This window comes from Cyprinodon tularosa, unplaced genomic scaffold (assembly GCF_016077235.1).
Source record: "Cyprinodon tularosa strain WSP-4 unplaced genomic scaffold, ASM1607723v1 ctg1070, whole genome shotgun sequence".
In the NCBI taxonomy this organism is placed as follows: Eukaryota; Metazoa; Chordata; class Actinopteri; order Cyprinodontiformes; family Cyprinodontidae; genus Cyprinodon; species Cyprinodon tularosa.
The window spans coordinates 43,806-71,012 of record NW_024037861.1 but is presented as its reverse complement, the minus strand read 5'-3'; the positions used below and the strand labels follow the sequence as shown (position 1 = coordinate 71,012).

General features: G+C 47.8%; 1 protein-coding gene across 1 annotated transcript in view; it reads left to right on the top strand.

Moving 5' to 3' along the window:
• Window positions 1-27,207, top strand: part of bcas3 (BCAS3 microtubule associated cell migration factor) — a gene marked incomplete at its 5' end in the record, with an annotated part of 133,751 nt that overhangs the window by 70,618 nt on the left and 35,926 nt on the right. Inside the window, 5 exons of the mRNA XM_038290058.1 lie at window positions 10,388-10,538; window positions 18,484-18,528; window positions 26,120-26,244; window positions 26,325-26,490; window positions 26,563-26,660. Of these exons, the coding sequence (XP_038145986.1) occupies window positions 10,388-10,538; window positions 18,484-18,528; window positions 26,120-26,244; window positions 26,325-26,490; window positions 26,563-26,660 (585 nt within the window). The remainder of the gene's footprint in view (window positions 1-10,387; window positions 10,539-18,483; window positions 18,529-26,119; window positions 26,245-26,324; window positions 26,491-26,562; window positions 26,661-27,207) is intronic.

The window sequence follows — 27,207 nt, the reverse complement described above, 5'->3', positions numbered from 1 at the left end:
TGTCTGGGGCCTGCTGTTTTTAGCTAACATAGAGGAGATACCAGCAGCGTTGGTTAAACCACCATTTGGTCGGCTCGGTCTCCACCGTCTGTCTGGGGCATGCTGTTTTTAGCTAACATAGAGGAGATACCAGCAGCGTTGGTTAAACCACCATTTGGTCTGCTCGGGCTCCACCGTCTGTCTGGGGCATGCTGTTTTTAGCTAACATAGAGGAGATACCAGCAGCGTTGGTTAAACCACCATTTGGTCTGCTCAGGCTCCACCGTCTGTCTGGGGCCTGCTGTTTTTAGCTAACATAGAGGAGATACCAGCAGCGTTGGTTAAACCACCATTTGGTCGGATCGGGCTCCATCGTCTGTCTGGGGCATGCTGTTTTTAGCTAACATAGAGGAGACACCAGCAGCGTTGGTTAAACCACCATTTGGTCGGATCGGGCTCCACCGTCTGTCTGGGGCATGCTGTTTTTAGCTAGCATAGAGGAGATACCAGCAGTATTGGTTAAACCATCATTTGGTCGGATCGGGCTCCACCGTCTGTCTGGGGCATGCTGTTTTTAGCTAACATAGAGGAGATACCAGCAGCGTTGGTTAAACCACCATTTGGTCGGCTCGGTCTCCACCGTCTGTCTGGGGCCTGCTGTTTTTAGCTAACATAGAGGAGATACCAGCAGCGTTGGTTAAACCACCATTTGGTCGGCTCGGTCTCCACCGTCTGTCTGGGGCCTGCTGTTTTTAGCTAACATAGCGGAGATACCAGCAGCGTTGGTTAAACCACCATTTGGTCGGATCGGTCTCCACAGTCTGTCTGGGGCCTGCTGTTTTTAGCTAACATAGAGGAGATACCAGCAGCGTTGGTTAAACCACCATTTGGTCTGCTCAGGCTCCACCGTCTGTCTGGGGCCTGCTGTTTTTAGCTAACATAGAGGAGATACCAGCAGCGTTGGTTAAACCACCATTTGGTCGGCTCGGTCTCCACCGTCTGTCTGGGGCATGCTGTTTTTAGCTAACATAGAGGAGATACCAGCAGCGTTGGTTAAACCACCATTTGGTCTGCTCGGGCTCCACCGTCTGTCTGGGGCATGCTGTTTTTAGCTAACATAGAGGAGATACCAGCAGCGTTGGTTAAACCACCATTTGGTCTGCTCAGGCTCCACCGTCTGTCTGGGGCCTGCTGTTTTTAGCTAACATAGAGGAGATACCAGCAGCGTTGGTTAAACCACCATTTGGTCGGATCGGGCTCCATCGTCTGTCTGGGGCATGCTGTTTTTAGCTAACATAGAGGAGACACCAGCAGCGTTGGTTAAACCACCATTTGGTCGGATCGGGCTCCACCGTCTGTCTGGGGCATGCTGTTTTTAGCTAGCATAGAGGATATACCAGCAGTATTGGTTAAACCATCATTTGGTCTGCTCGGGCTCCACCGTCTGTCTGGGGCATGCTGTTTTTAGCTAACATAGAGGAGATACCAGCAGCGTTGGTTAAACCACCATTTGGTCGGCTCGGTCTCCACCGTCTGTCTGGGGCCTGCTGTTTTTAGCTAACATAGAGGAGATACCAGCAGCGTTGGTTAAACCACCATTTGGTCGGATCGGTCTCCACAGTCTGTCTGGGGCCTGCTGTTTTTAGCTAACATAGAGGAGATACCAGCAGCGTTGGTTAAACCACCATTTGGTCGGATCGGGCTCCACCGTCTGTCTGGGGCATGCTGTTTTTAGCTAGCATAGAGGAGATACCAGCAGTATTGGTTAAACCATCATTTGGTCTGCTCGGGCTCCACCGTCTGTCTGGGGCATGCTGTTTTTAGCTAGCATAGAGGAGATACCAGCAGTATTGGTTAAACCATCATTTGGTCTGCTCAGGCTCCACCGTCTGTCTGGGGCCTGCTGTTTTTAGCTAACATAGAGGAGACACCAGCAGCGTTGGTTAAACCACCATTTGGTCGGATCGGGCTCCACCGTCTGTCTGGGGCATGCTGTTTTTAGCTAGCATAGAGGAGATACCAGCAGCGTTGGTTAAACCACCATTTGGTCGGATCGGGCTCCACCGTCTGTCTGGGGCATGCTGTTTTTAGCTAGCATAGAGGAGATACCAGCAGCGTCGGTTAAACCACCATTTGGTCGGATCGGGCTCCACCGTCTGTCTGGGGCATGCTGTTTTTAGCTAGCATAGAGGAGATACCAGCAGTATTGGTTAAACCATCATTTGGTCTGCTCGGGCTCCACCGTCTGTCTGGGGCATGCTGTTTTTAGCTAGCATAGAGGAGATACCAGCAGCGTTGGTTAAACCACCATTTGGTCTGCTCGGGCTCCACCGTCTGTCTGGGGCCTGCTGTTTTTAGCTAACATAGCGGAGATACCAGCAGCGTTGGTTAAACCATTGCAGAAGCTCTGTTAGAATCTTTGCTTGCTTTGCTTTTTAAAGGGATGATTTTCTTCACTGTGAACAAATTTAAAGGAAAATAACAACTAAAGTCAGAATAACAGGATTGTTTTCCTATCTGTAATCCTTCCTGATGGAGTTTGATGAGAATCCATCCAGAAAGATCCACATAAATACTCGACAGGCATGTTTTGGTTTGTATCTGGAAACCGTGGTGATTTTCCCAGAGGCTCCTGCTTTCTCCCAAACAGCCCGCTGATAAATTCATAACTAGTTCAGTTGTGTATTTATTTCTTCGCTGTGAGCAGAACTAAGTGCCGAAATCCTCTTTGAGTCCTTAACTGTTCGACACGTTGGCTTTATTTGACCCCCTGAGAGCCTCAGGCGTGTGTATACAGCATCAGGGATACACTTCCTGAGTGTTAAACATCAACGTCGGGCTATTAGTCAGTCCAACAGATTGGTTTCCTCACTAAGCAGAGCGGTGGTGGTCCGATCACCGGGCCATCTGGGCCTGGCGCTGGTTCTGGTGGGGGTAAAAACAAGGTGTGACGGGAAACTGTTAATTCATTTGTTGATAAAGGAACACTTCCTCTGTGCTATTAGAGGCCTGATGTTTTCTCTGGCCCAGCACCCCCGCCCCCGTCCAGCCTTCGTCAGTCATCGTCCTGCGCTGAAAACGCTGGAGTCAAGGAAGCATTACCTCATGGCTGCTGGTGTGGGACACGTAGGTAGGCGGCCCTCTTTCTGAGCCTGGGGGGGCTCCTGATGCCGCTTTAATGGCGGCCCCCGGCCTGCTTTACTTCTGTGGGGGTTTAGGACAGAGAAACAGGTCAGATTGTAGGTTTGCTCTGAGATGCTTCAGATTTCCAGAACATTCCTCAGATGGAGCTGAGATGCTGGAGAACCAGAGAAACTAAAGCTCAGTACCGCCGTCAGCCTCTGAGTGGCGCTGTCTGGTCAGGATTGCAGGGAGAGAGAGAGAGAGAGAGAGTCAGGGACTGGCTGCTGGGGGGAGGGGGGTCAGAGGACCAGCTTCCTGGATCAGTCACCTTCTACCAGCCTCTAATTCAGCGTCCCCCCCCCCCAGCAGTGATCTCTGGATCTCTGCTCAGCATCTAACCTGGCCTCAGTGGGAGGAAGCTGATCTGGGTGAAGCGTTTCTATCCTGACACGCTGCTCCGTCTGCAGCCTGCGGTCGGCAGAGGAGCCAGAGCTCAGCTCGGCTTGAGTCAATAAACGGAAAGCTCAGCGCTAAACCACACAGCAATCGAACAAGCTGTTTACCCTGAAAATTAGCTTCCCCTGTAGTTTCCAGGCTTTTAAAGCAACCAAAAACACACAGTACCAGCAGCAGCATGCTGCCCGGCCCGGCCCGGCCCTGCCAGAGCCCTCTGAACCCTAATAACTCAATCCCCACAACCACTAAACCCTCTTATCAGCGGCCTGCACTCATCATTATTTGATTTACTAAATTGTAAGGTAGAGATAAAGAAATAAAGCTGGCTGCCTGCTCCAGCTCACTGGAGGCTGTGAGCAGCCATGTTCTTCCTGTGACGCCATCAGCGTGGTCAGGGTTCCTGCCGCTCCACGGTTTGTTCTGCGTTCTGTAAGCGAAGGTCTGCCGCAGGCTGCAGAGCTCAATCCACCCACCATCTCCTAGATCTGGGACCTCAGGAACGTTCCTGAGGGAATCACCCCAACATCCAGGAGGAAACATGATAGAACAGATCAGAACGTTCAGGAAAACTGTTCACCCCATTAAACACATGAGCAACTAAAACTAGTTTTTCATGTTTTCCTGCTCTCCATGTTTTCCTTGTTTTCCTGCTCCCCGTGTTTCCCGTTTTCCCCCCCTCTCAGTGTTTTCCTCCTCTCCGTTTTTTCCGTGTTCCCTCTCCGTGTGTTTTCTGTCTTCACACCTAGAGCTCCTGCTGAGACGTTTCCTCCTCTCTGCTCTCCGTTCAGCAATAGCTGCGGCAGATAGAATCAGGAAGGTCATTCCCTGGGAATTTCTATTTCTGTGTTGTTGAGCTTTTTCAACATGAGAAATGTCAATAAATGTACAGAAGGTCCTGAAAGTTTTCCCAAATATGGCGGTTATTAAAAGCGGCCTTTAGCTTGTGGTTTGGAGAGCGGGCAGGAAGCCATTTTCACACAGGCCGGCCTGACCTCCACTCCTCACTGCCGCTGGAAATAGCAGAGAGAAGAGGAGGAGAGAAAACGGAGAAAGGAGGAGCAGCATTACCTGGGGGGGGGGGGGGGGGGCTGATGGTTTCACCTCCTGCTCTGAAAAAGGAGGAAATCATGGGAGGTTTATTTAGTTTTGCAGCATCTGTGTTTTATAAGAGCGCTTTTAATTTCATGTTCGGCCTTTTTTCTCTCTTTCTTCTCCTCCGTCTCTCCCTCCCTCCCTCCCTCCTTCCTCCCCTCATGTGGAAGCGAGTGTTTTATTAACGCTCCTTTGGGGAGCGGGATGTCGGAGCCACTTTCTCCTTCTGTTCAGAGCCTCCTTCCTCTTCCTCACCCTTCCTCCCCGGCCTGTAACATGGAAGCAGGAAAACCAGAAGCTCAGAACCGATGTTTTCTATTCAGAAAATATCTATAATTATTCTTTGAAATTCAAAGGTCATATTATTGGTTTCCTAAATTATTATTTTTTTTGTGATCATTTTATTTGTTTTTTTCTTGACTATAATTTACAGCCATAAAGTAACATTATTTTCTGTAAATAACAAAATAAAAATACTTTTAAAGGAAAATATGAAAAAAGGAAAAATAGAGAAACTGCTTATTTTAAATTTGACGTAAATTTAATGATTTAAGTTTTAAAGACGAGTTAAACTTAGTAATTAATTAATGTAAGGATCATTTTTATTAGATTAATATTAAATAATTTTTATTTCACTAACATTTCTAGATTAAAAATGTAGAAAAAAAATGTCTGTCAAATGAGCTGTGAAAACAAACAAGAAAATACCTTAGAGATTTTATATATATATATATATATATATATATATATATATATATATATATATATATATATATATATATATATATACATTTATAGATGTCTTTCAGGTTGATGATGGAGTCAAGATCAAATTCGTCTTTTAGTAAATTGTTTTTTTTCAGTTGCTGTTCTCTAAATCCTGTTATTTCCATAATCTATTGATGGGATTATTTCAGCCAGATTATTCTTTGGGCTCAGAGGCCGATCAGGCAGGTGGAGCTGCTGAGATCCACCTGAAAAAGATCAATCTGATTTATTTATATTTAACTATTCTTTGCTCATTCTAAAACTCTTCATCATTTTAAATTAGCATTTTTATTTTATAAACAGCAAGAGAAAAATAAGGTGGAAAAATGAAAATTTTTAGTGATTCATAGAAATGTTTATAGAAGCTTTGGAAATGGCAGAAAGTGGGTTAAGGTTCAGGAACATTATAATAAGTCATTAAAATCAACAATCAAAGACACTTGAAGGTACCTGGTACCGATGCAAAGGTCATGTAAAAACCACATTTCCCTAGAGCTCACCTGCTCCAGGATTTGCCTAAATGAAGGAATGACCTAAACCCTGTCAGCTACAGCGCCGCGGCCTGCAGCAGCTCCCACGTCTTACACACCTGTCCTGCTCTCAGCCAATCAAAAGAGTCGCTGGGTTTTATCTGCCGGGTTCGGGTCGCCGCCGGAACCGGCTGGATCCGGATCCACTCTGACCTCTGCTCCCTGATGCTCCTTCAGATGCTCCGCTGGTTTTCCTGTGGAGCTGTCGGTGTTCGGGCCTTTTTATTGGGGATGTTAGGAAGGCAGCAGCTTTAACCTGCTCTATAAACCTTCAGAGGTTAAAGGTCAGACATGAGGAACGATGCTCTGCATGCCTGACAGCTGAAGAAACTCTGCAAACATTCCTCATTTCTTTCTGCAGCCTCAGCTGAGCTGCAGTTTCTGAGAGCAGACACTGATTTAGCTGCTGATCTTCATCATTTCTCTCACAGACAGAGAAAGATGGTTTCCTTATAATCCTGTGAATAGTTGAATGTTTTTAAGACGGTTAGAGACCTTCACAGAAGGACCGTTTGCGTCTCCCCAGCCCCCAGCCTGCGCTGCAGATCGGATCCTGAACCCCGGAGCGTCCATCATTGTGTCACCTGCTGCGCCTCCTCAGACCTGCCTACCCTCTCCGCTCTGACGGCTTTTTTCTTGAACTGAAATCTGCTGTCAGGCAGAACGATTCAAATAAGACACAGTGTTTGGAAGGCTTCAGAGCTTGTCCTTTCGCACGTCGCCTCCTCAGTGGAGGCAGCCTGCTTGTATTGGATGCAAATTGGGTATTAAAAGAGGGGATAGAAACATGAGATAGCGTGACATGGGGAGCCTGAGGAGCCAGAAAGGGCGCAAAGGATAGAGAGAGAGGCTTAATGCCAGGAGAGAATGCAAATGCTGTTGAAACAGGGAGGGATTGCTGGAGGAGAGCTGGATGGACGGATGGATTAGCTGAGAAAGAAAGGCCAGGATCAGGTGTTGGAGCCACTCTTTTTGGCAGGGTCAGCGCTGTTCCTTCTACGACTGGCGGAGCTGGATTTGCATTGATGGATCTTCTTTCCATGGAGATTTCATGAATCAGGGCCTGGAAGCATCACGCCCTGCTCATTAATCAAATCCCAGCCTCTGCCTGGAGCTGTCAGTCCCAGAGGTGGGCCTCGTCTGCAGCAGGTGGGATATTCCCCACAGGTGGCTTTCAGTGGGACAGGAAGCGACCACCAGCAGAAATCATTCCCACCTTCATTCAGCCGTTTAGAAATCCTAATCTTCCTGTTTCTTCTGTTGTTTGTGACTAAATGAATAATCCCCCCCCCCTCCCACTGCTGGCACACCCTCTGAAGGGAAAACCTTTATTCAGCCTTTACACCATCAACACCACCCGTCTGAGGGGGTGGTGTCGGATCATCAGCTGAGATGATTTCAAATAAGCTGTTAGAAGATTCCTGGTTTCACCATCAGTGTGAAGGAAGGAGTCTTACTGGGAGGAATGGTCACCAGTTAACCCTGCGCTGACTGAATCAGCAGCTACCTCTCAGCTATACTGGGAGAACTGGAGCTTCTCCAGCCAGTTTGGTTCTGATCCTCCTTCCCACGCTCTGGTGACATCACAGTGTGACATCACGCTACCATTACCATGCGTTTATAAGGGGGGGGGGTGCTCTCTTCCATTCAGCAGTTTAATTGGGTCAAATAGGGAAAAGTGGACTGAAACATCTAGTGAGTTTTTTTCCACTGTGGACTGACGGTCTGATGTAGCTGTTAGCATAGCTAGCTCTAGGCGGCTCTGGCTGATTATCAGTAACTTCACTGCCGATGAGCAGGCGGCTGGGATCAGGTAGTTTAATCAGGCAGCATCCAGTCCCTGCCTTACAGTGAAACACCTCCTGGATGAACCCCTGGATGACAACCTGGATGAACCCCTGGATGAACACCTGGATGAACACCTGGATGTGTTCATCTTCAGGTTTTCAGATGACCCATCTTAAAATGCTGGATTCTTTTCTGGATTATAATTCACCGTGTCAAAGGTCAAACACTGCTACGGTTAGCCTCAGATCTCCACAGTGTCCTCTGACTGAGGTCCCACCCCATCTCACCTGTTCTCCCTCCGGCTGCTTTGAAGGCTGCTTTCAGGCTTCTTTCAGGCTTCTTTCAGGCTGCTTTCAGGCTTCTTTCAGGCTGCTTTCAGGCTTCTTTCAGGCTGCTTTCAGGCTGCTTTCAGGCTTCTTTCAGGCTGCTTTCAGGCTGCTTTCAGGCTTCTTTCAGGCTGCTTTCAGGCTGCTTTCAGGCTTCTTTCAGGCTTCTTTCAGGCTGCTTTCAGGCTTCTTTCAGGCTTCTTTCAGGCTGCTTTCAGGCTTCTTTCAGGCTGCTTTCAGGCTTCTTTCAGGCTGCTTTCAGGCTGCTTTCAGGCTTCTTTCAGGCTGCTTTCAGGCTGCTTTCAGGCTTCTTTCAGGCTGCTTTCAGGCTTCTTTCAGGCTGCTTTCAGGCTTCTTTCAGGCTGCTTTCAGGCTTCTTTCAGGCTTCTTTCAGGCTGCTTTCAGGCTTCTTTCAGGCTGCTTTCAGGCTTCTTTCAGGCTGCTTTCAGGCTGCTTTCAGGCTTCTTTCAGGCTTCTTTCAGGCTGCTTTCAGGCTTCTTTCAGGCTGCTTTCAGGCTTCTTTCAGGCTGCTTTCAGGCTGCTTTCAGGCTGCTTTCAGGCTTCTTTCAGGCTGCTTTCAGGCTTCTTTCAGGCTGCTTTCAGGCTTCTTTCAGGCTGCTTGCAGGCTTCTTTCAGGCTTCTTTCAGACTTCTTTCATGCTTCTTTCAGGCTGCTTTCAGGCTGCTTTCAAGCTGCTTTCAGGCTTTTTTCAGGCTGCTTGCAGGCTTCTTTCAGACTTCTTTCAGGCTTCTTTCAAACTTCTTTCAAGCTGCTTTCAGGCTTCTTTCAGGCTGCTTTCAAGCTGCTTTCAGGCTGCTTTCAGGCTTCTTTCAAGCTGCTTTCAGGCTTCTTTCAGGCTGCTTTCAAGCTGCTTTCAGGCTTCTTTCAGGCTGCTTTCAAGCTGCTTTCAGGCTTCTTTCAGGCTGCTTGCAGGCTTTTTTCAGGCATCTTTCAGGCTGCTTCCTGCACAGATTATTCCTCCTTCCTCATCTGCTCCCCTTCCTTCCACACAAAAGGTGGCTGCTCCGCTCTGGGGGTGTAGCACTTGTGAGATGTGAAGGGCTTTCAGGAATCCCCCCCCGGTCCGGGCCACTGCAGCGGGGGGGGGGGGGGGGCGGGGTGTCTGCTGACGGCTGGGTCTCCCCCTATGAAGGTCATGCAGCATTGTTGGCTGTCAGAGGTCTGAATGTGGACATTGAGGGGGGGGGTCAGAGCAGAGCTATGGAGGGACTAATGAAATGGGGAGCTCCTTGGTAATGATCTAAAAGCCTGGATCCAAACACTCAGCACTCCCTCTTCATGCCCCCCCCCACCCCTTCAGTCCTTTATGTTTGGCTGCTGTCATTCATCTATTAAAGCAACAAACGGAACCAGGAAAACATTCAGAGGGCCTTTTGTGCTGCGCCCGCTGCTTGGCTCTTTATTTCTTCTCAAAGCTCTTGAACTTGGGATTTTCCTTGGGCTGCCAGCGGGATTACAGATAAATGAGTTGGATGATGGTGTGTGGTTGAATGTGTGTGTTTAGGTGCCTTTGTTTGCTCGTTTCTCTGTGTTCAGCAGAGGTAACCAGCAGGCAGGACGTTATTCTGCAGTTTGTTGGCTTTATTTCTGCACTGATTCATCTTCTTTATTATTTCTTCTTCTAGATGTTTCATATAATATAATTAACAACATCTATGACATCATCCAAGCTTTCCTCTGTGGAAACGCTGCTTTCATTCTAGAACTGATCTGTTTTCAGGCCTTCTGGTTTCTGTCCTTTCGGCCGATTTATTTTTCTTTAATCTGAGGATGATGAAGGTGTCTTAGAGCTGCAGTTCTGGCAGCTATGAAGCGTCTGCATGCATGTTGGAGTTTATTAAAACGGGATCAGTCCTGTTCTCCTCTTCATGCGTGTTTGAATGCAGACTGAATGCTAAGAAGAGCAGCAGCAGTGATGGAGCAGGGCAGCCTGGTCTCATTAGGTTGGACTGCAGCTCTTCAGCAGAGATAGGATCTCTAGACCATCTATCTCTACGTTCTCCCATGTGTGCCTGTATGTGGGTCCCTGCAGGGCCAGAGAGGCCGTTGATTGGCCCTGATTAAGGCTTCCAGGCAGAGCGCTGTAATGCAGCATCTTGGACTGGTTATTTACAGCATGGAGCTGGCCTGATGAGGGAGCGGGGGGGGGGGGGGGGGGGGGGGGGTCATATAAGTGTCTATAAACGCATCCGAAGCGGATCCAGAGTTTCAGCATCCGTGTGTTTTCCTCTGAACTGATCTCCATGGTCCAGCAGCTTCCAGTTCTACTCTCTGCAGCTCATCTTCTGCCTTTGTGTCTTTCAGCCAAACTCAGCAGCCAGGATTCGTACAACAACTTCACCAACAACAACATGGGGAACCCTCGGCTCAGCCCGCTGCCCAGCCTCACCGTGGTTCTGCCTCTGGCTCAGATCAAACAGCCCATGACGCTGGGAACCATCACCAAACGCACAGGGTAGGTAGCTCCGCCCACACACTGCTTCTGGTCACTGCTGGGGGAATCAATCACTGCTCAGGGATCCTCTCCACTGGACTCTGCTCAGGGGCCCCTGATGTGGGGCCACAGTCCTCCAATTGTTCTACTGCTGTTCATTGGGGGGCCAAACGTTGACCTCCAGGACATGAAGAACGGTCTGAAGGTTCTGATGGTCCTGAAATGAGGAGCATTTTGTTTTACCAAAAACGGAATCAGTGGCGCCAGCTTCAGGGCCTCCAATGGCCCCTGCTGCTCACTTTGGGCCCCTGCTGCTCACTTTGGGCCCCTGCTGCTCACTTCGGGCCCCTGCTCCATCCCAGAACCTCCTCCTAAGGAGGTAACAAGATCAGCCCTGTTCAAAGCAAACACCTGGAGGAGGACTGACTGCAGCTTCCAGGCGGCCATGATGGCATCTCAGGCTGCAGCTGACATCCCTACAGGCTGATGGCTCCATCAGTCTCTCTGTTCTCCTTCTGAACGTCCAGCTGATGCTCTCGGTTCTTTTGCATATCCTAATGAAGCACAGCGCTGTTCGGGTTATTGAGAAGACAGATAAAACAGGAGCTACGCTGTAAGGAAATCAGTCTGGATGCATGTAGAGCTGAAACAGGCAGAATGGCTCAGCCTGGCTCTGCCGTTTACTCTTTTCTGGATCTTTGCCATACATTGAAATGTTGTCGTTTTAAGGCCTTCTGCAGCTACAGGCCTCCCCAGGTCATTTACATAGAGTACAGGTGGCTCTACAAATATAGGCAGATTTTAATATTTTCCATTTAAATGTCATTTTCATGCCCTGTTTGAATGGAAATGCTATAATGATTCCAACAGATGGCGGGGGATTTATTTCCCTGTGATATTTGATAAGTAAGCTCTGAGGATGAAAGTGGAGTCCTGATCCTGCGGTCGCATTAACAGCATTGGGGTTTTTTAAACCAGCCTGCAGAAGGCTTCGCTCTGTCAACGTTTTTAGGTGCTGTGGTGTCTGATCTGCATGTTTATGACATCCTGGGAGCTGCGCTGTGGAACCAGGGAACAAATCACTCACATTTAAACCTTATTGTTTGATTCTATAGTTCTAGATGTTCTAGACGGGTTTTTGAATGTTGCCTCTCAGTCTTTTCAGACGCTGTCCATGCCTGATATAAAATCATATTGATGCTTCTCTGATCTCTTCCTGGAGCTTCAGACCTGAAACGGCTTTGCTCTGACTCTGCCTCAGCTGAGCTGTGCATCATGACGATGAGTTCATTCACAAAACCAGGGTTGAACATCTCAGGGTAAAGTCTCATGATGCAGAACCGTTTCTTTAACTTTCAGACAGAGAAGTAAACACTAAACCTAAACTGCCTTTTTCTAAAAATGTGGCATAAAACAAGATAAAGAGTCATTTTAATTAAACTAGAATATTTCAAAGACAACAAACATTTTTATCAGACCATAAAGGTGATGAAGAGGAGGTTGAAGGTGCCGCTGGCGTAGGGCGGAGCTTTCAGTGCCGGGGAACGCCATATTCAATCAACCGATCATTTTACTCATTACATGTTTTAAACCGTTCAGAGAAGAAAACCTGCAGATTCTTCTCCTCCCTGAAGGTCAGTCTTCCAGGAAAGCACAGCAGGTCCTGCAGCAGCCTCTGGCCAACGCTCTGGCTTTTTAAATCCCCATAAATGTTCTGTGCTATAAAATTATTGTAGGATTTTTACCAGCAGAGACCCTGAAGGTGTAGAATCCCCCCCTGATAACAGCTCTATGGTTGGCTGCAGGAGCTGATGTGATGCTCTCTCTCTTTGGCGTCCAAACCATGCCTGTTTCTGAGGCGAGCTGCTCCGCTGCGCCGGCTCTGTGGGACATTATCAGAGTGGCTTCATGGTTTCATTCAGTCCAGGAGAGACGTCGGCATTAATGCATCGGGACACGCAGCTGTGCAGCACACCGCTGCACCGACTCACACTGGCTGAGGGTGAGGCAGCAGGTTCTGCCCCTAGAGGGGGGGGTGATATCATATGCTTTTACGCTATTCTCGCACAGGAGAACCCAAGCACCATCTGTCCGTCTGTCTCTCCTTCCTGTGTGTCACGGCGAGGCGGAGAAAGGAGCGTCCAGCAGCTGGATTTACACCTGTATGAGCAGATCGCTGCTGGCAGGGCTGCAGAGGAACGCGCCAGCTGCTAACCTACATTCCCGCCCACGCCCCTCTGCTGTGACGCAGCATCGCCATGGTAACCGTTAGGATGCAGCCATTCTCCAGACCACCAATGTTCAGGAGATGTTGCTGTTTGTCCTCAGTGACTGACATCAAAGCAGCCCTGCTGCGCTCCACGCAGCGCTCGCTCGCCTTGATGTCAGACAGGGAGGTGGAATCGGATGTGGCTCAGCATCCGCCTGATAACCCCCCCACAGACCGGGCCGCGCCGAGCCGTGGAGGAACGTAGCCAAGCATCTGCTAGTCCTCAGGGTCGCTCCCAGCCTCAGAGCAGGGAGGCGTCTCGCTGTGACCCAGCCGTATGTTTTCTGTTAGCCGTCAGCAGCTCAGCTTCTGATTGGTTCAAGCGCCGCTTCTCCATCAGCAGGTTCTCCTTTGGTGAGAAGAATGCTGAGAGGACGGCCGACATGCAGCTCGGCCCAATGATGAAAGATTAAAGTTGTCAAAGAGCCAGTCAGGGTCAGATGTGGGATTTGCACTCTTATCCCATCTACACACCGTCTGAATTTAACACAGACGAATCAAAATCTAAATGGAGAGATTGTCACACGCAAAGCAGCAGAGTCCAAATCCCAGGGATGCAGGCGGCCGAACGAGAAACATGACAGCAAAAGAACAATGATGCTCTGCCACAGATGGCCCTCAGCTTACAGTAATACGTGTTTAAGGCTTCCTTCCCCAGGCCGACCGGGCCTCGCTAAAAAAGCTGCTTTAAGAAAACAGCGTTTTAAAGTCACCTCTGAGAGGGACAGGATAGACCACGATGATTGGGGGATCAACCGTCCCAGTTCAGAACCAGTTCAGCTCCAGTTCAGAACCAGTTCAGCTCCAATTCAGCTCCAGCTCAGAACCAGTTCAGCACCAGTTCAGTTCCAGTTCAGCTCCCGTTCAGAACCAGTTCAGCTCCAGCTCAGCTTCAGCTCAGCTCCAGTTCAGCTCCAGTTCAGCTCCAGCTCAGCTCCAGTTCAGCTCCAGTTCAGCTCCCGTTCAGCTCCAGTTCAGCTCCAGCTCAGAACCAGTTCAGCTTCAGTTCCGAACAAGTTCAGCTCCAGTTCATCTCCAGTTCAGCTCCAGCTCAGAACCAGTTCAGCTCCCGTTCAGAACCAGTTCAGAACCGTTTCAGCTCTGGTTCAGCTCCAGCTCAGAACCAGTTCAGCTCCCGTTCAGAACCAGTTCAGAACCGTTTCAGCTCCAGTTCAGCTCCAGTTCAGCTCTGGTTCAGCTCCAGCTCAGCTCCAGCTCAGAACCAGTTCATCTCCAGTTCAGCTTCAGTTCCGAACAAGTTCATCTCCAGTTCAGCTCCAGTTCAGCTCCAGCTCAGAACCAGTTCAGCTCCAGTTCAGCTCCAGCTTAGAACCAGTTCAGCTCCAGCTCAGAACCAGTTCAGAACCGTTTCAGCTCTGGTTCAGCTCCAGTTCAGCTCCAGTTCAGCTCCAGTTCAGCTCCCGTTCAGCACCGGTTCAGCTCCCGTTCAGCTCCAGTTTAGCTCCAGTTCAGCTTCAGTTCCGAACAAGTTCAGCTCCAGTTCATCTCCAGTTCAGCTCCAGTTCAGCTCCAGTTCAGCTCCAGTTCAGCTCCAGCTCAGCTCCAGTTCAGCTCCAGCTCAGAACCAGTTCAGCTCCAGTTCAGCTCCAGTTCATCTCCAGTTCAGCTCCAGTTCAGCTCCAGTTCAGCTCCAGCTCAGCTCCAGTTCAGCTCCAGCTCAGAACCAGTTCAGCTTCAGTTCCGAACAAGTTCAGCTCCAGTTCATCTCCAGTTCAGCTCCCGTTCAGCTCCCGTTCAGCTCCAGTTTAGCTCCAGTTCAGCTTCAGTTCCGAACAAGTTTAGCTCCAGTTCAGCTCCAGTTCAGCTCCAGCTCAGAACCAGTTCAGCTCCAGTTCAGCTCCAGCTTAGAACCAGTTCAGCTCCAGCTCAGAACCAGTTCAGAACCGTTTCAGCTCTGGTTCAGCTCCAGTTCAGCTCCAGTTCAGCTCCAGTTCAGCTCCCGTTCAGCACCGGTTCAGCTCCCGTTCAGCTCCAGTTTAGCTCCAGTTCAGCTTCAGTTCCGAACAAGTTCAGCTCCAGTTCATCTCCAGTTCAGCTCCAGTTCAGCTCCAGTTCAGCTCCAGTTCAGCTCCAGCTCAGCTCCAGTTCAGCTCCAGCTCAGAACCAGTTCAGCTCCAGTTCAGCTCCAGTTCATCTCCAGTTCAGCTCCAGTTCAGCTCCAGTTCAGCTCCAGCTCAGCTCCAGTTCAGCTCCAGCTCAGAACCAGTTCAGCTTCAGTTCCGAACAAGTTCAGCTCCAGTTCATCTCCAGTTCAGCTCCCGTTCAGCTCCCGTTCAGCTCCAGTTTAGCTCCAGTTCAGCTTCAGTTCCGAACAAGTTTAGCTCCCGTTCAGCTCCAGTTTAGCTCCAGTTCAGCTTCAGTTCCGAACAAGTTTAGCTCCAGTTCAGCTCCCGTTCAGCTCCAGTTCAGCTCCAGCTCAGAACCAGTTCAGCTTCAGTTCCGAACAAGTTCAGCTCCAGTTCATCTCCAGTTCAGCTCCAGCTCAGAACCAGTTCAGCTCCCGTTCAGCTCCAGTTCAGCTCCAGCTCAGAACCAGTTCAGCTTCAGTTCCGAACAAGTTTAGCTCCAGTTCAGCTCCAGCTCAGAACCAGTTCAGCTCCAGCTCAGAACCAGTTCAGCTCCCGTTCAGCTCCAGTTCAGCTCCAGCTCAGAACCAGTTCAGCTTCAGTTCCGAACAAGTTTAGCTCCAGTTCAGCTCCAGCTCAGAACCAGTTCAGCTCTGGTTCAGCTCCCGTTCAGCTCCAGTTCAGCTCCCGTTCAGCTCCCGTTCAGCTCCAGTTCAGCTCCAGCTCAGAACCAGTTCAGCTCCAGCTCAGAACCAGTTCAGAACCAGTTCAGCTCTAGTTCAGCTCCAGTTCAGCACCAGTACAGCTCCAGGTCAGAACCAGTTCAGCTCCAGTTAAGTTAGAAAATTTCTATTTCTAAAAAAATCCTGTCCTAAAATCTGTGTTGTTTTTTTTTCCGTTATCTTCTGCAGGCCAGTTAGTTCTACGTCAGCCTGAACACCTAAATTCGGCCAATCATATATCAACGGTCATCTGTCAATCAAATGTTTTCAGTCATAGCATCTTGATTCATGTGTCGCAGCTAATATACGCAACGGTTGAAACCAGAATCGTTTCCTTTCCCATTGAGTTGCGTCCCAGTGTTCACGGGGATGGACGTCTGTGTCTTCGGCAGGCGTAGAGCTAACAGAACTGGCAGCGTAGCGAGGCAAGGGCTCAAACATGTACGGCTGGAAGCCTTCTACACCAAACCAAGCTTCTGCCGCCCTGGCGTCCTCTTCCACAACATCTTCGTCCCCGCTTTCCTCCTCTAAATAAAAAATGGATGACGGAGAAGACTCATCCACGACCTCCGACACTAAACTCTCCTCCTCTTGCATGTTTCCGCTGTCCATAGCGTTCCTTGACAGCGTCGTTTCTAAGTCACCAATTTAGTGCTACTTGGTCCCAATGGAATTTCCCATTGGGAACCTGCTAGCACTAAGATGCTAACTGGTTAGCAAGATACTCCCAACAAACCAGCTACAACTAAAATGCTTGTGAACCTCCCGCCCCCCTAATAATTGACCAATCACATTCACTTTATTCACTTGTGTAAAGTCGTGCACCACTGGGAGAATTTGGAAATGTGAAGGTTGGAACAGCCGCTTCCCTACGAGTTTAAATGTTGAAACATTTAGTTAGCATTACTGACATTAGTGCGGTTAGCACAACTATCAGAAGCTAACGGTGAGATGTCGATCCTTACCTTGACCGGCGTTTTTCTGCTGAAGTTTCTTCATCCAGTTCTATCTCTGACTCTATGAAAATAGAGCAAGGTCAGTGGAATGCGGAGGTGACATCACTGACGTTTTTCTGGAGGCTTCCTCTCACCGACCAGTGCTCCGTTTCATACTGATCATAGACCAGTTCCTGCTAAAACTGTTAACAGAACGCTGAAAAAACAAAGTTCAAAGGTTTGAAGCAGGTTTTTAAAAAAGCATCTTGAACTTTGAACATCTCAACATTTTCTGGTATTTTAGTTTTTCTGGTTACATTTCATGCAGAGAGGTTTGGATTCAGCAAACGTCCCGATAAGCGATGGAGAACCTTAACTGATGCAGGTTCTCTGTAACTCTGCAGCTCAGGAGTTCCTTAAAGGAGAAACCTCACCTCCTTAAAGCCTGGAGGAGGAGGAGGAGGCGCAGTCAGAAGAAGCTGCAGACAGAACGGTCTCTGTTCAGATCAGAACGATAGGATGCAGGTGCGGTTAGGCAGGTGCGGTTAGGCAGGTGCGGTTAGGCAGGTGCGGTTAGGCAGGTGCGGTCAGGCAGGTGCGGTTAGGCAGGTGCGGTTAGGCAGGTGCGGTTAGGCAGGTGCGGTTAACCAGCCGCTGACACCCGTCCAATGAAGCCACCCAGCGGAGCTCCTGATGTGTGTTTAGCTTCAACATTTTCCTTCCCAGTTAATTGATCAGTTTCTGTGTTTTTGGGCCGTCTTGCTATTCTGGAACAAACTTACAGCCCGTCTGACGCATGACCACTCGCATGTTGATGTCTCCTATTGGTGTGTGTCCATTTTCTCAGCTGGAGACCCAGAGCGGGGGCCCGGCGGGGTCAGAGGGCTCCGCAGTAGGGTAGATAAAGTTAGCCAGGGGCCTCCCTGGAACTAACTGCTGGGTTCATTGGTCAGTTTGCGCTCCAGCAGTGAAGCGTTTTTTGGCAGACGCCTCCCAGAGGACCATTTCTTTTCATATTTGTGCTCCAGGACTAATTGGCCCCTGCGTGCTATCACTGGGAGGGCCCAGGCGGATGCTAGCGCAGCGATAAAGTGCTTTGGTTGGCTGGGGAGTCTTTCTTTTCAAGACTCGGGGAGGTTGGCTCTCAGGGACAGAGTTCAGTCTCATCGGATCTTTATTGCTGCAGGCACAGAGACTTATTTACTGTAAACTGTTTATGGAGCTATGTCACTATCTCTGGCCGTGCAGAATAAACACAGGAACACACTCCCACTGCTGATGTCTTATAAACATCAGAAACACACTCGCAGACGGACGGACAGCCATGTTCCCTGAAAAAGACGCTAAACTCTGGATGACTCCCGGACGCACACTAACACACACTTGTTAACATAATCACAGTGGATACACATTTGCCCGCAGCCCATCTTCCAAAAGGCCACGCTCTGCCATAAATACACAGTCACTGTAAAAAAAAAAGCATGCTGCTTGCAAACACACAGCTCCTTGTCTCAACAATGCAGGAGTCCTGTTAGTTTTACTGGTGTCCCCAGTTATACAAATCAGGTCAGCTCCTCAGACTGGTTTTTTATCTCTGATGTCCACCTTATTTCCTCGCTCTATTTACTCAGGGCGCTTCCTCCTCAGCAATTATGCTCATGAACCTCATTAATAAAGGAGAAATAAAGAAATAAGGCGACAGATGTCCAGACCATGATGAAATGATCTCCCACTCTGCAGAGCAGCTTGGACGGATGAATCCTCCAACCATCCTGCAGGTCCTTACATCCATCTTAGCTCAGACGTTCTGTTTCCTGCCGTATGTTTGCTCTGCACACGTCAACCAGTGTCTAATGAGAAAAGTGTGTTTGGTCAAGTGTGCAAGCGTAGTAATGGCTTCTCCGTCTATCTCTGTGTCCCCACTCTCTTCACCGCCACCCCTTCCTCATGGAGACCGTACCTCTTTGGGGCGGGATGCTTTGCCATTAAAACTCCATGGTGAGTTTGCTTTTCGCCTCGTCGTCAGCCGCATGCAGTGGTTCTCTCTGCTTTAACCATTTCCTGTATTGTTCCTTCTTTTGCTTTGTGGATTTTTTTTAAATCTTTGTTCAGTTCTTACTCAACGGTATCAAAACGTTTCCAATGAGGCCTTTTTTTTTGTCCCTGTTTTGCATTTTGTTGTCCATGGTGTTGCCTTGCAAATCCATTTTTATTGCTTGACAAGTATTAGTAAAATAGACGGATAGAAAGAATGCATATATATATATATATATATATATATATATATATATATATATATATACACTGCTGTTCAAAAGTTTAGGGTCACATTGAAATGTCCTTATTTTTGAAGGAAAAGCACTGTACTTTCAATGAAGATAACTTTAAACTAGTCTTAACTTTAAAGAAATACACTCTATACATTGCTAATGTGGTAAATGACTATTCTAGCTGTGAATGTCCGGTTTTTGGTGCAATATCTCCATCGGTGTATAGAGGCCCATTTCCAGCAACTATCACTCCAGTGTTCTAATGGTACAATGTGTTTGCTCATTGGCTCAGAAGGCTAATTGATGATTAGAAAACCCTTGTGCAATCATGTTCACACATCTGAAAACAGTTTAGCTCGTTACAGAAGCTACAAAACTGACCTTCCTTTGAGCAGATTGAGTATCTGCAGCATTACATTTGTGGGGTCAATTAAACGCTCAAAATGGCCAGAAAAAGAGAACTTTCATCTGAAACTCGACAGTCTATTCTGGTTCTTAGAAGTGAAGGCTATTCCATGCCAGAAATTGCTAAGAAATTGAAGATTTCCTACAATGGTGTGTACTACTCCCTTCAGAGGACAGCACAAACAGGCTCTAATCAGAGTAGAAAAAGAAGTGGGAGGCCGCGTTGCACAACTGAGCAAGAAGATAAGTACATTAGAGTCTCTAGTTTGAGAAACAGGCGCCTCACAGGTCCCCAACTGGCATCTTCATTAAATAGTATCCGCAAAACACCAGTGTCAACATCTACAGTGAAGAGGCGGCTGCAGGATTCTGGGCTTCAGGGCAGAGCGGCAAAGAAAAAGCCATATCTGAGAAAAAGCCATATCTGAGACTGGTCAATAAAAGAAAAAGATTAAGATGGGCAAAAGAACACAGACATTGGACAGAGGAAGACTGGAAAAAGTGTTGTGGACGGATGAATCCAAGTTTGAGGTGTTTGGATCACAAAGAAGAACGTTTGTGAGACGCAGAACAAATGAAAAGATGCTGGAAGAATGCCTGACGCCATCTGTTAAGCACGGTGGAGGTAATGTGATGGTCTGGGGTTGCTTTGGTGCTGGTAAGCTGGGAGATTTGTACAGGGTAAAAGGGATTCTGAATAAGGAAGGCTATCACTCCATTTTGCCACGCCATGCCATACTCAGTGGACAGCGCTTGATTGGAGCCAATTTCATCCTACAACAGGACAATGACCCTACACACACCTCCAAATTGTGCAGAACTATTTAGAGCAGAAGCAGGCAGCTGGTATTCTTTGGGTAATGGAGTGGCCAGCGCAGTCACCAGATCTGAACCCCATTAAGCTGCTGTGGGAGCAGATTGACCGTATGGGACGCAGGAAGTGCCCATCCAACCAATCCAACTGGTGGGAGGAGCTTCTGGAAGCGTGGGGGGGAATTTCTCCTGATTACCTCAACAGAATAACAGCTAGAATGCCAAAGGTCTGCAATGCTGGAATTGCTGCAAATGGAGGATTCTTTGACCAAAGCAAAGTTTGATGTAAAAAAAAAATCTTATTTCAAATACAAATCATTATTTCTAACCTTGTCAATGTCTTGACTCTAGTTTCTATTCATTTCACAACATATGGTGGTGAATAAGTGTGACTTTTCAGGAAAACACTAAATTGTTTGGGTGACCACAAACTTTTGAACGGTAATGTGTTTATATATATATATATATATATATATATATATATATATATATATATATATATATATATATATATATATATATATATATATATATTATATATAGAGAGAGAGATAGATAGAGAGAGAGAGAGAGAGAGGGAGAGAGATGTATAAAGTGAGGAAAACATGTATTTAAAACTCTGCTGATTTTGCAGGTGTTCTTAGTGCAAAAGATGTAAAAGTTTTTCATCAGTTTCTCTTTAGTTGCGACTGAAGCAGAAACAAAAATCCAGACATTTTTAAGTGATTAATGTATATTTGATTGTATAAGTTTTTAGCACATCAAAAAACAAGGTGTTGTATTTCCTTAGTTATTTATCTTGTTTTATAAGGTTGTTGGTATTTACTGACGTAAACCTTTTAGGGTGAAAGCTTCGGCGCCTGTGGGAGGCTGCGGCGTGCCGCCATGTGCAGAATGGCGTTACTGTCTTTCCTTTGTGTCGACCCTCCACTGTGTTTTTCCAAGAATGGAGCTTTTGTTGAAATGTTCTTTTGGTTTCGTTTTTTCCATTGGATGTGTGTTTGCACGCAGCGCTTCTGCTTCTCACACTCTACTGTCATTCTCAGTGTTCTCACACTGATTTATGCTTTTTATTTGCTAAATTCCTCCAAAAAGGAAAACAGATTCACCTAAAATCTTTGTTTTAATATTTATTTGTTTGGTTTTAACTCTACTGCTGTTTTTCTATGTAGAGAAGGAGAATTTCTGTGATGTTTTTCTATTCATCATTGTGGAAATAAAGCTATACTGATCAGAAATTGAGATCTATCCTGATAGCAATGGATTTTATTTTAAAATGTGTTTTATGCTGATGAAGGTTCTCAGTCATCCAGGTCATAGTCATTCCGTAAAAATTCAAAAATTATCCACTGGACTTGGTTTCCAAGATTTGAAGACGTTTTGCCACCTCTCCAGGAAGCTTTCTCAATTCAAATGTCACCCTGGAGAGGTGGCGAAACGTCTTCAAATCTTGGAAACCAAGTCCAGTGGATAATTTTTGAATTTTTACGGAAAAAAAATTAAATGTGTTTTATCATCACTTTTAAAATGATTGTTATAAAGGCCTCCAGTTCCTATGGTAAAATAATTACCCAGAAGCCTCGGCGCCCAAACAGGCCGTGGGTAGAGCTGGGCGATATGGCGATATATATCGTGAGGACGAGAGAAACATGTCTATCGTGACCTTTCTCCTCTATTTTTTCTATCGTGATAAACTTTTTTATTTTATCTAGCCAAGATTCTATACTGTTCACTGTCATGGCCGCAAATTGCATAACTGGTGTTCTTGGTTTGAGGTTGGGATTCTCATATTAGGAAACAAGAGGATGGGTAAAAAATAGGCAATGAAAGATTTTTTTCAACCCTGTCCATCTGACGGACTATGAAAACATAAAATGCAACATCAGTTGTGGCATATCGTGATATATATCGTTATCGTGATATAAAATAATCCATATCGTGATATAGTTTTTTTTCCATATCGCCCAGCCCTAGCCGTGGGTCTGTGGGGTATTTAGAATTGGCGCGAGGATCGGGGTTCGGGATAACGAGGAAGGCGTCAGTGCATGGTGCGTCCTCCGTACCCAGAAGCCTCAGCGCCCCGCGCTCCAAGGCCCTTTCAGGGGTTGGTTTCTCTGTGCCAATGTGAGGTCATCTGATGAGCGTAGATGTTTATGTCTAAACCTCTAAATGCAGATATTTTCTAGAAAGTACAAAACCAAACTCTTGTCTCTTGTTGACAATTAAAGTCCTAATTGTCTCCTGAACTTGAGATTGAGCCAAAGAACGGACCCTGGTGTGACTAAGGGGGTCCTGTATGGTGCCCCCCTCATGCCCACAACACCTATGGTCCCACATCACATGGCGGAGGACAAGTCCCAGACCTCATGTCGCACTCGTCACACTCACAGTCCAGCATCAACCAAGGCAGTGATCCTCCAAAGATTCAGAAGGATACCATAAGGCAGAGCACGGCCAGTGGAGGAGAACCCCCAGAGACCTGATCCTCTCCCAGATCCCAGATCCCATCTGGAAAACCCCTGGTTCCTCACCACAGACCACCAAGCCCTATCCATCATGGCTCAAGGCCCTCAAAGGACCCGGGCCCTAATCCTACCTATAGCAGGCGGGAGGCACAGCTGCAGCAATACCTCCATCCCCCAGACCCACGTCACTCCCAAGCAACGCAGCAAAGAATAGAAAGCTGGCTCCTCGGTTTAATGCAGAGCTGAAGCTAAATGCTAGGAAGCTGGAGAGAATATGGCGCTCCACGGGAATCCCAACTACTCTGGAAAAATAGTTCACTGCTGGATAAGAGCAGCTTTAGCACTGAATGACTAACTGTAAGGAACAAAGCAAACGGTGGTAAAACAAAAATAAACGCATTGTATTTAAAATGTTGATTGAATATATTTTATTTTTTAAACAAATGTTCAAATATGTAAAAAACAACAGATTTAGTTTTAGGAGTTTATTTGATAGATTTTCTATTATGCTTAAAATAATAATAATTATAAATATTCTTTGCTGATTGATGGATGAGTGAAAACACGATGAAGGATCATCCTGCTGAGCGCTGAATCCTTTCCACCGCCCAGATCATCTGATATAAAGTTTAACTTCCTGAACTTTGTTTTTTTTTTTTGGGGGGGGGGTCTTATCAACACTGCCTCCTGAAATCAGATGCTGAGAAGCTTTTAAAGGAAGGAGTCGCTCATGGAGGGATGATTGAGTGAACTTTTCCCTGTCCTCCCCGCTGACTCCATTCACTTTAGAAAATGAATAGCATGTGGTGCTTCTCCACGTCTTGGGTTTCGCCTTTTGTTGTGGGCAGTCAGTCATACTTTTTAATTGAAACTTTTTTCTTTCCGCCTTCATTCAGCATCTAACTCATCTAGACCCTCGGAGCATATAGATTTTCAAAGGTACACATCCTCCGCAGTTTGAAGCTGCTTTGGATCTGATTAGAACTAATTTAATACATTTTCTTTAATAGATTTATTGTCTGTTTTATTTTAACAGATTTTCTTTTCTAAAACATTTTTAGCAAACCTGTGGTAAATATCTAGATGAAGCAAGCGGCTCCTTAGACCTTTCTTCAGTCTTACAGCTGTTCTAACACCTCCTGAAGCCGCCGTCGTTGTTTGATAGCTTCTAACGGCAGAAAGCTGCTCCTCTATAACGGCTCTATTACTGTTTACTGCCAGGACTGAGAATAAATGGATCCTGCCACTGGACATGCACCCCCCCACCCCACGGCGCCTCATGTTAGCTCCGGACGTAGTAATGCGAAGGGACTTTGATGGTTGATGTCGCAGATTGAATTATGCCCTTGAGGAAAAGCTATTAGCTCAGTCAAGAGGCCTCATTTGTGAAATTAAAAGTGGAAATGACATGTGAGTAGTCTTTTCAGTGAATTAAAGTTGCAAAGGAAAACATTGATTCCCCTCCCAGCTAAGAGGCCGAGTTTCTGAAGGAAAGAGGGAGATTAGTTTGTTTAGAAACATCTGGTTCCCTCTCAGTATATATTTATGTTCCTCATTTGCTGATATTGGGTTACATTTTTCTGTAGCTCTGAGCTGTCGGCCTTCCCATTACCACGCCGGCGGCCTGCGTCATAAAGCTGCAAACGCGGCGAAGCCCTGGAGCTGCACTTTTTAGTCACAGGGCGGAAACCTCGACACGTTTAAGCCACTTCCAGGGAGATCAAGAGCAAACGTATGATTTAAAATGCAGATGAATGCATTTTAGTGGTCAGTGCAGCCAGATGAGAAAGGAAGCAAGCTGTGATCTTTCCTCCTGTTGGCAGGCTCGGTGCGAGCTGAGGCCTCTTCAAAGAGCCTATGAAACCACAGCGGGGAGCCAGCGCTGCTGCCTTCTAACTATATCCATGGTGTGATTCTTTAATGTATGTTCGCTCTGTATGCGGTGGCATGTTGGTCAGTATATCATGAGCTCTCGTCAGGATCCTGCTGGAAGAAGAGCAGCCGGCTCTCTTTGTAAAGCGGTGATTGCAGAAAGTTGTTGGGTCTAAATTAAAAGGCCATATGTGGAATATTCCTCCCGCTTGACCTGCTCAGCCCTGCAGACGGACGTGAGCCGACTCCAGAAAGATTTGTGTCCTACGGGTTGCTGAAGCTGGCCAACCGCATCGCCTCGCAGACGCTACGCTTTTTCCAGGAATAAACTGAAAAGCCAAAGAAAGATTTTTTTGTCCCTGAACCATAAATCTGAAATCTAGGTGAGCCGTTGGAGAAGGATATCTTTTTTCCTCATTTCCATGGCAACGTGCTGGGATTGCTAAGCTGCTTCTTCATGAATGAGATGTTTAGTTTTCCTCTCCAGGATGGTTCAAACAGAGAAAAGACCTTTAGAGGTGAAATATGTGGAAGAGCCTGAAGGAGAGGACATGAGGAGGATTCAGCCAAAGCAATATCCTGAGCCCCCCCCCCCCATAGATATTAGCTTCTCCTGCTCTCTGCCCGGCGCTGACCAATGAAAGAAGAATCCTGCTCTTTCCTCTCATTCTCCTTCCATTCAGCAGCAGACCAGGCATCAGCAGAATAATTTAGAATAAAGCTCTGAGGAACTCCTCCCATGTGCTCAGTGGGTAGCACCGCTGCATGTTAGTATGTTCTCCCTGAGCATGGTGGGTTCTCTCTGGGTACTCCAGCTTCCTCCCACAGTCCAAAAACATGACTGTTAGGTTCATGGGCTTCTCTAAATCCTCCTTAGGTGGGAGTGAATGGTTGTTTGTCCTGTTTGTCTCTGTGTTGCCCTGTGATGGACTGGAGACCTGTCCAGGTGGGACGGGGTGTCCATGGTGGACCCCGCCTCTCACCTGTAGACAGCTAGAGATAGGAACCAGCCCCCCTCACCACCACAGTAGGGATAAAGCGTGTCAGAAGATGGATGGAACTCACCCAGCGTATCCTCCACACGCTGATGGTGAATGATGGTGAATGTCAGAAGGAGAAGCTGTTGGGTAGTTGTCATGGTAACATGCTGGTGAAGATCCTCAGTCATCCAGGTCATAGTCATTCCTTAAAAGTTTAAAAACCAATCCACTGGACTTTGTTTCCAAGGTTTGAAGACGTTTTGCTTCCCATCCAGTTGCTTGATGCAGATGTTGTTAGAGGAGGAAGCTGCTCAGGTCGGTTATCTCTATGGATCTGTTTCCTGCCGTCTGAATCAGAATCCCCCCCCCCCGTTCTCTCCAGTCCTATTGATGTTTCTGGATTCTATCTGCTATAAAAAGTCGTCCATAGCTGAAACATCTAACGCTCCTTCCTGAGTCTCAGCTGGTGGGCTCGGCCCTCTGAGGCATCATGGCCGCCCGTCAGCATCAGGAGGTCAGGCTGGTCCTGGCAGTGAAGGAGCTGCTGACCACCAGGTTCTCGGCTGAAATCTCCCAGCAGGCGGGGGTTTAGGGAGCTAAGCTTTGATCCCGGCTCCTGATTGGTCAAAGGGCTGCGGCGGCCATCAGAGCAGAAACCAGCTTCAGATGAATTAGATGCAACATTTCAGGGTTTTTTAGCCACTCTGAACTCAAATCAAATCTTTCATTCCTTATTTTTCAGGTAATGTTGTTGCTAAATTGTGACTCTTTCTTCCTCCTGAAGCAAAGCCAAACCGCCCCCCCAGATCTCCCCCAGCAAGTCCAGCGGTGGAGAGTTCTGCGTCGCTGCCATCTTCGCCTCGTCTCGCTCCTGGTTCATCACAAACCCCAACATGAAGAGAGAAAAAGGTGCGTTTCTTTCAGACCTCTTTCCAGACGTCTGCAGCCTGATGTCCAACTGTGGGGTTTGCATCATGGCTTCCCAACAGATCAGTCCCGCCAGTCGGTCGTGGACTCGCTGTACATAATCAGTTGCTACGGTAACGTGGTGGAGCACGTCCTGGAGCCTCGGCCGATCAGCACTGCGCAGAAGATCAGCGATGAGACTCCGCTGGAGCTGAGCACCTCTCCCAGAGCGTGCTGGACGTTAGCCAGGTAACTGCCGCTCGCCTCTTCCTCCGCCAATATGGCCGCACTGCCGACGTTCACGCTCTTCTTCCTCTGCAGGACTCCGCAGTGGAACGAGCTGCAGCCTCCTTTCACCTCCAGCCACCCCCTGGTTCTGGCCTCGGACCTGGTTCAGTACTATCAGTGCCTCCTGGCTGGTAGGTGTCTGCAGACCCCCCCCGACACCCTGAGCTCCCTCGTATTCAGTAACTAGTGCTGAGAGGCCGTGATGCAGAAAGCTGGAGCGCCATGCCCCGCCCCCGCAGCCACAGGATGGCGGTTCGCTCCATGATTGGAAATGTTTAATTAGTTGTAGTGTTCGCCGCGGGCCGAGGCCGGCCGTGTTTACAGCCGTCTCTGACTCACGCTGCAGTGCTCCAGGTCTAACTGGTAGGAGAGTTTGTCAAATTAGTGATAATGGTCTCTCGTAGTGTCAGAGCGATGAGGACGTGGCGCGGTGACGGGCTCGGGCGCCGCCGCCGCCGCCATGAGTATCGAAACTGGCTGCATAATGAGGGAGATTCATTGCATTAACATTTACATCCAATTAACAGCAGCGGATAAATCCAGGGTGGATGTTTCCTGCGTGGTCGGCCAGGCGTGCAGCGCTGGGACCAGAGAAGCATAACTGTTCCTCCGTCTCTCTTCTCTCGGACCGCCACCTTCCATCTCTGAGCTTTGCACCCAGAGAGGGGCTCCAGCATC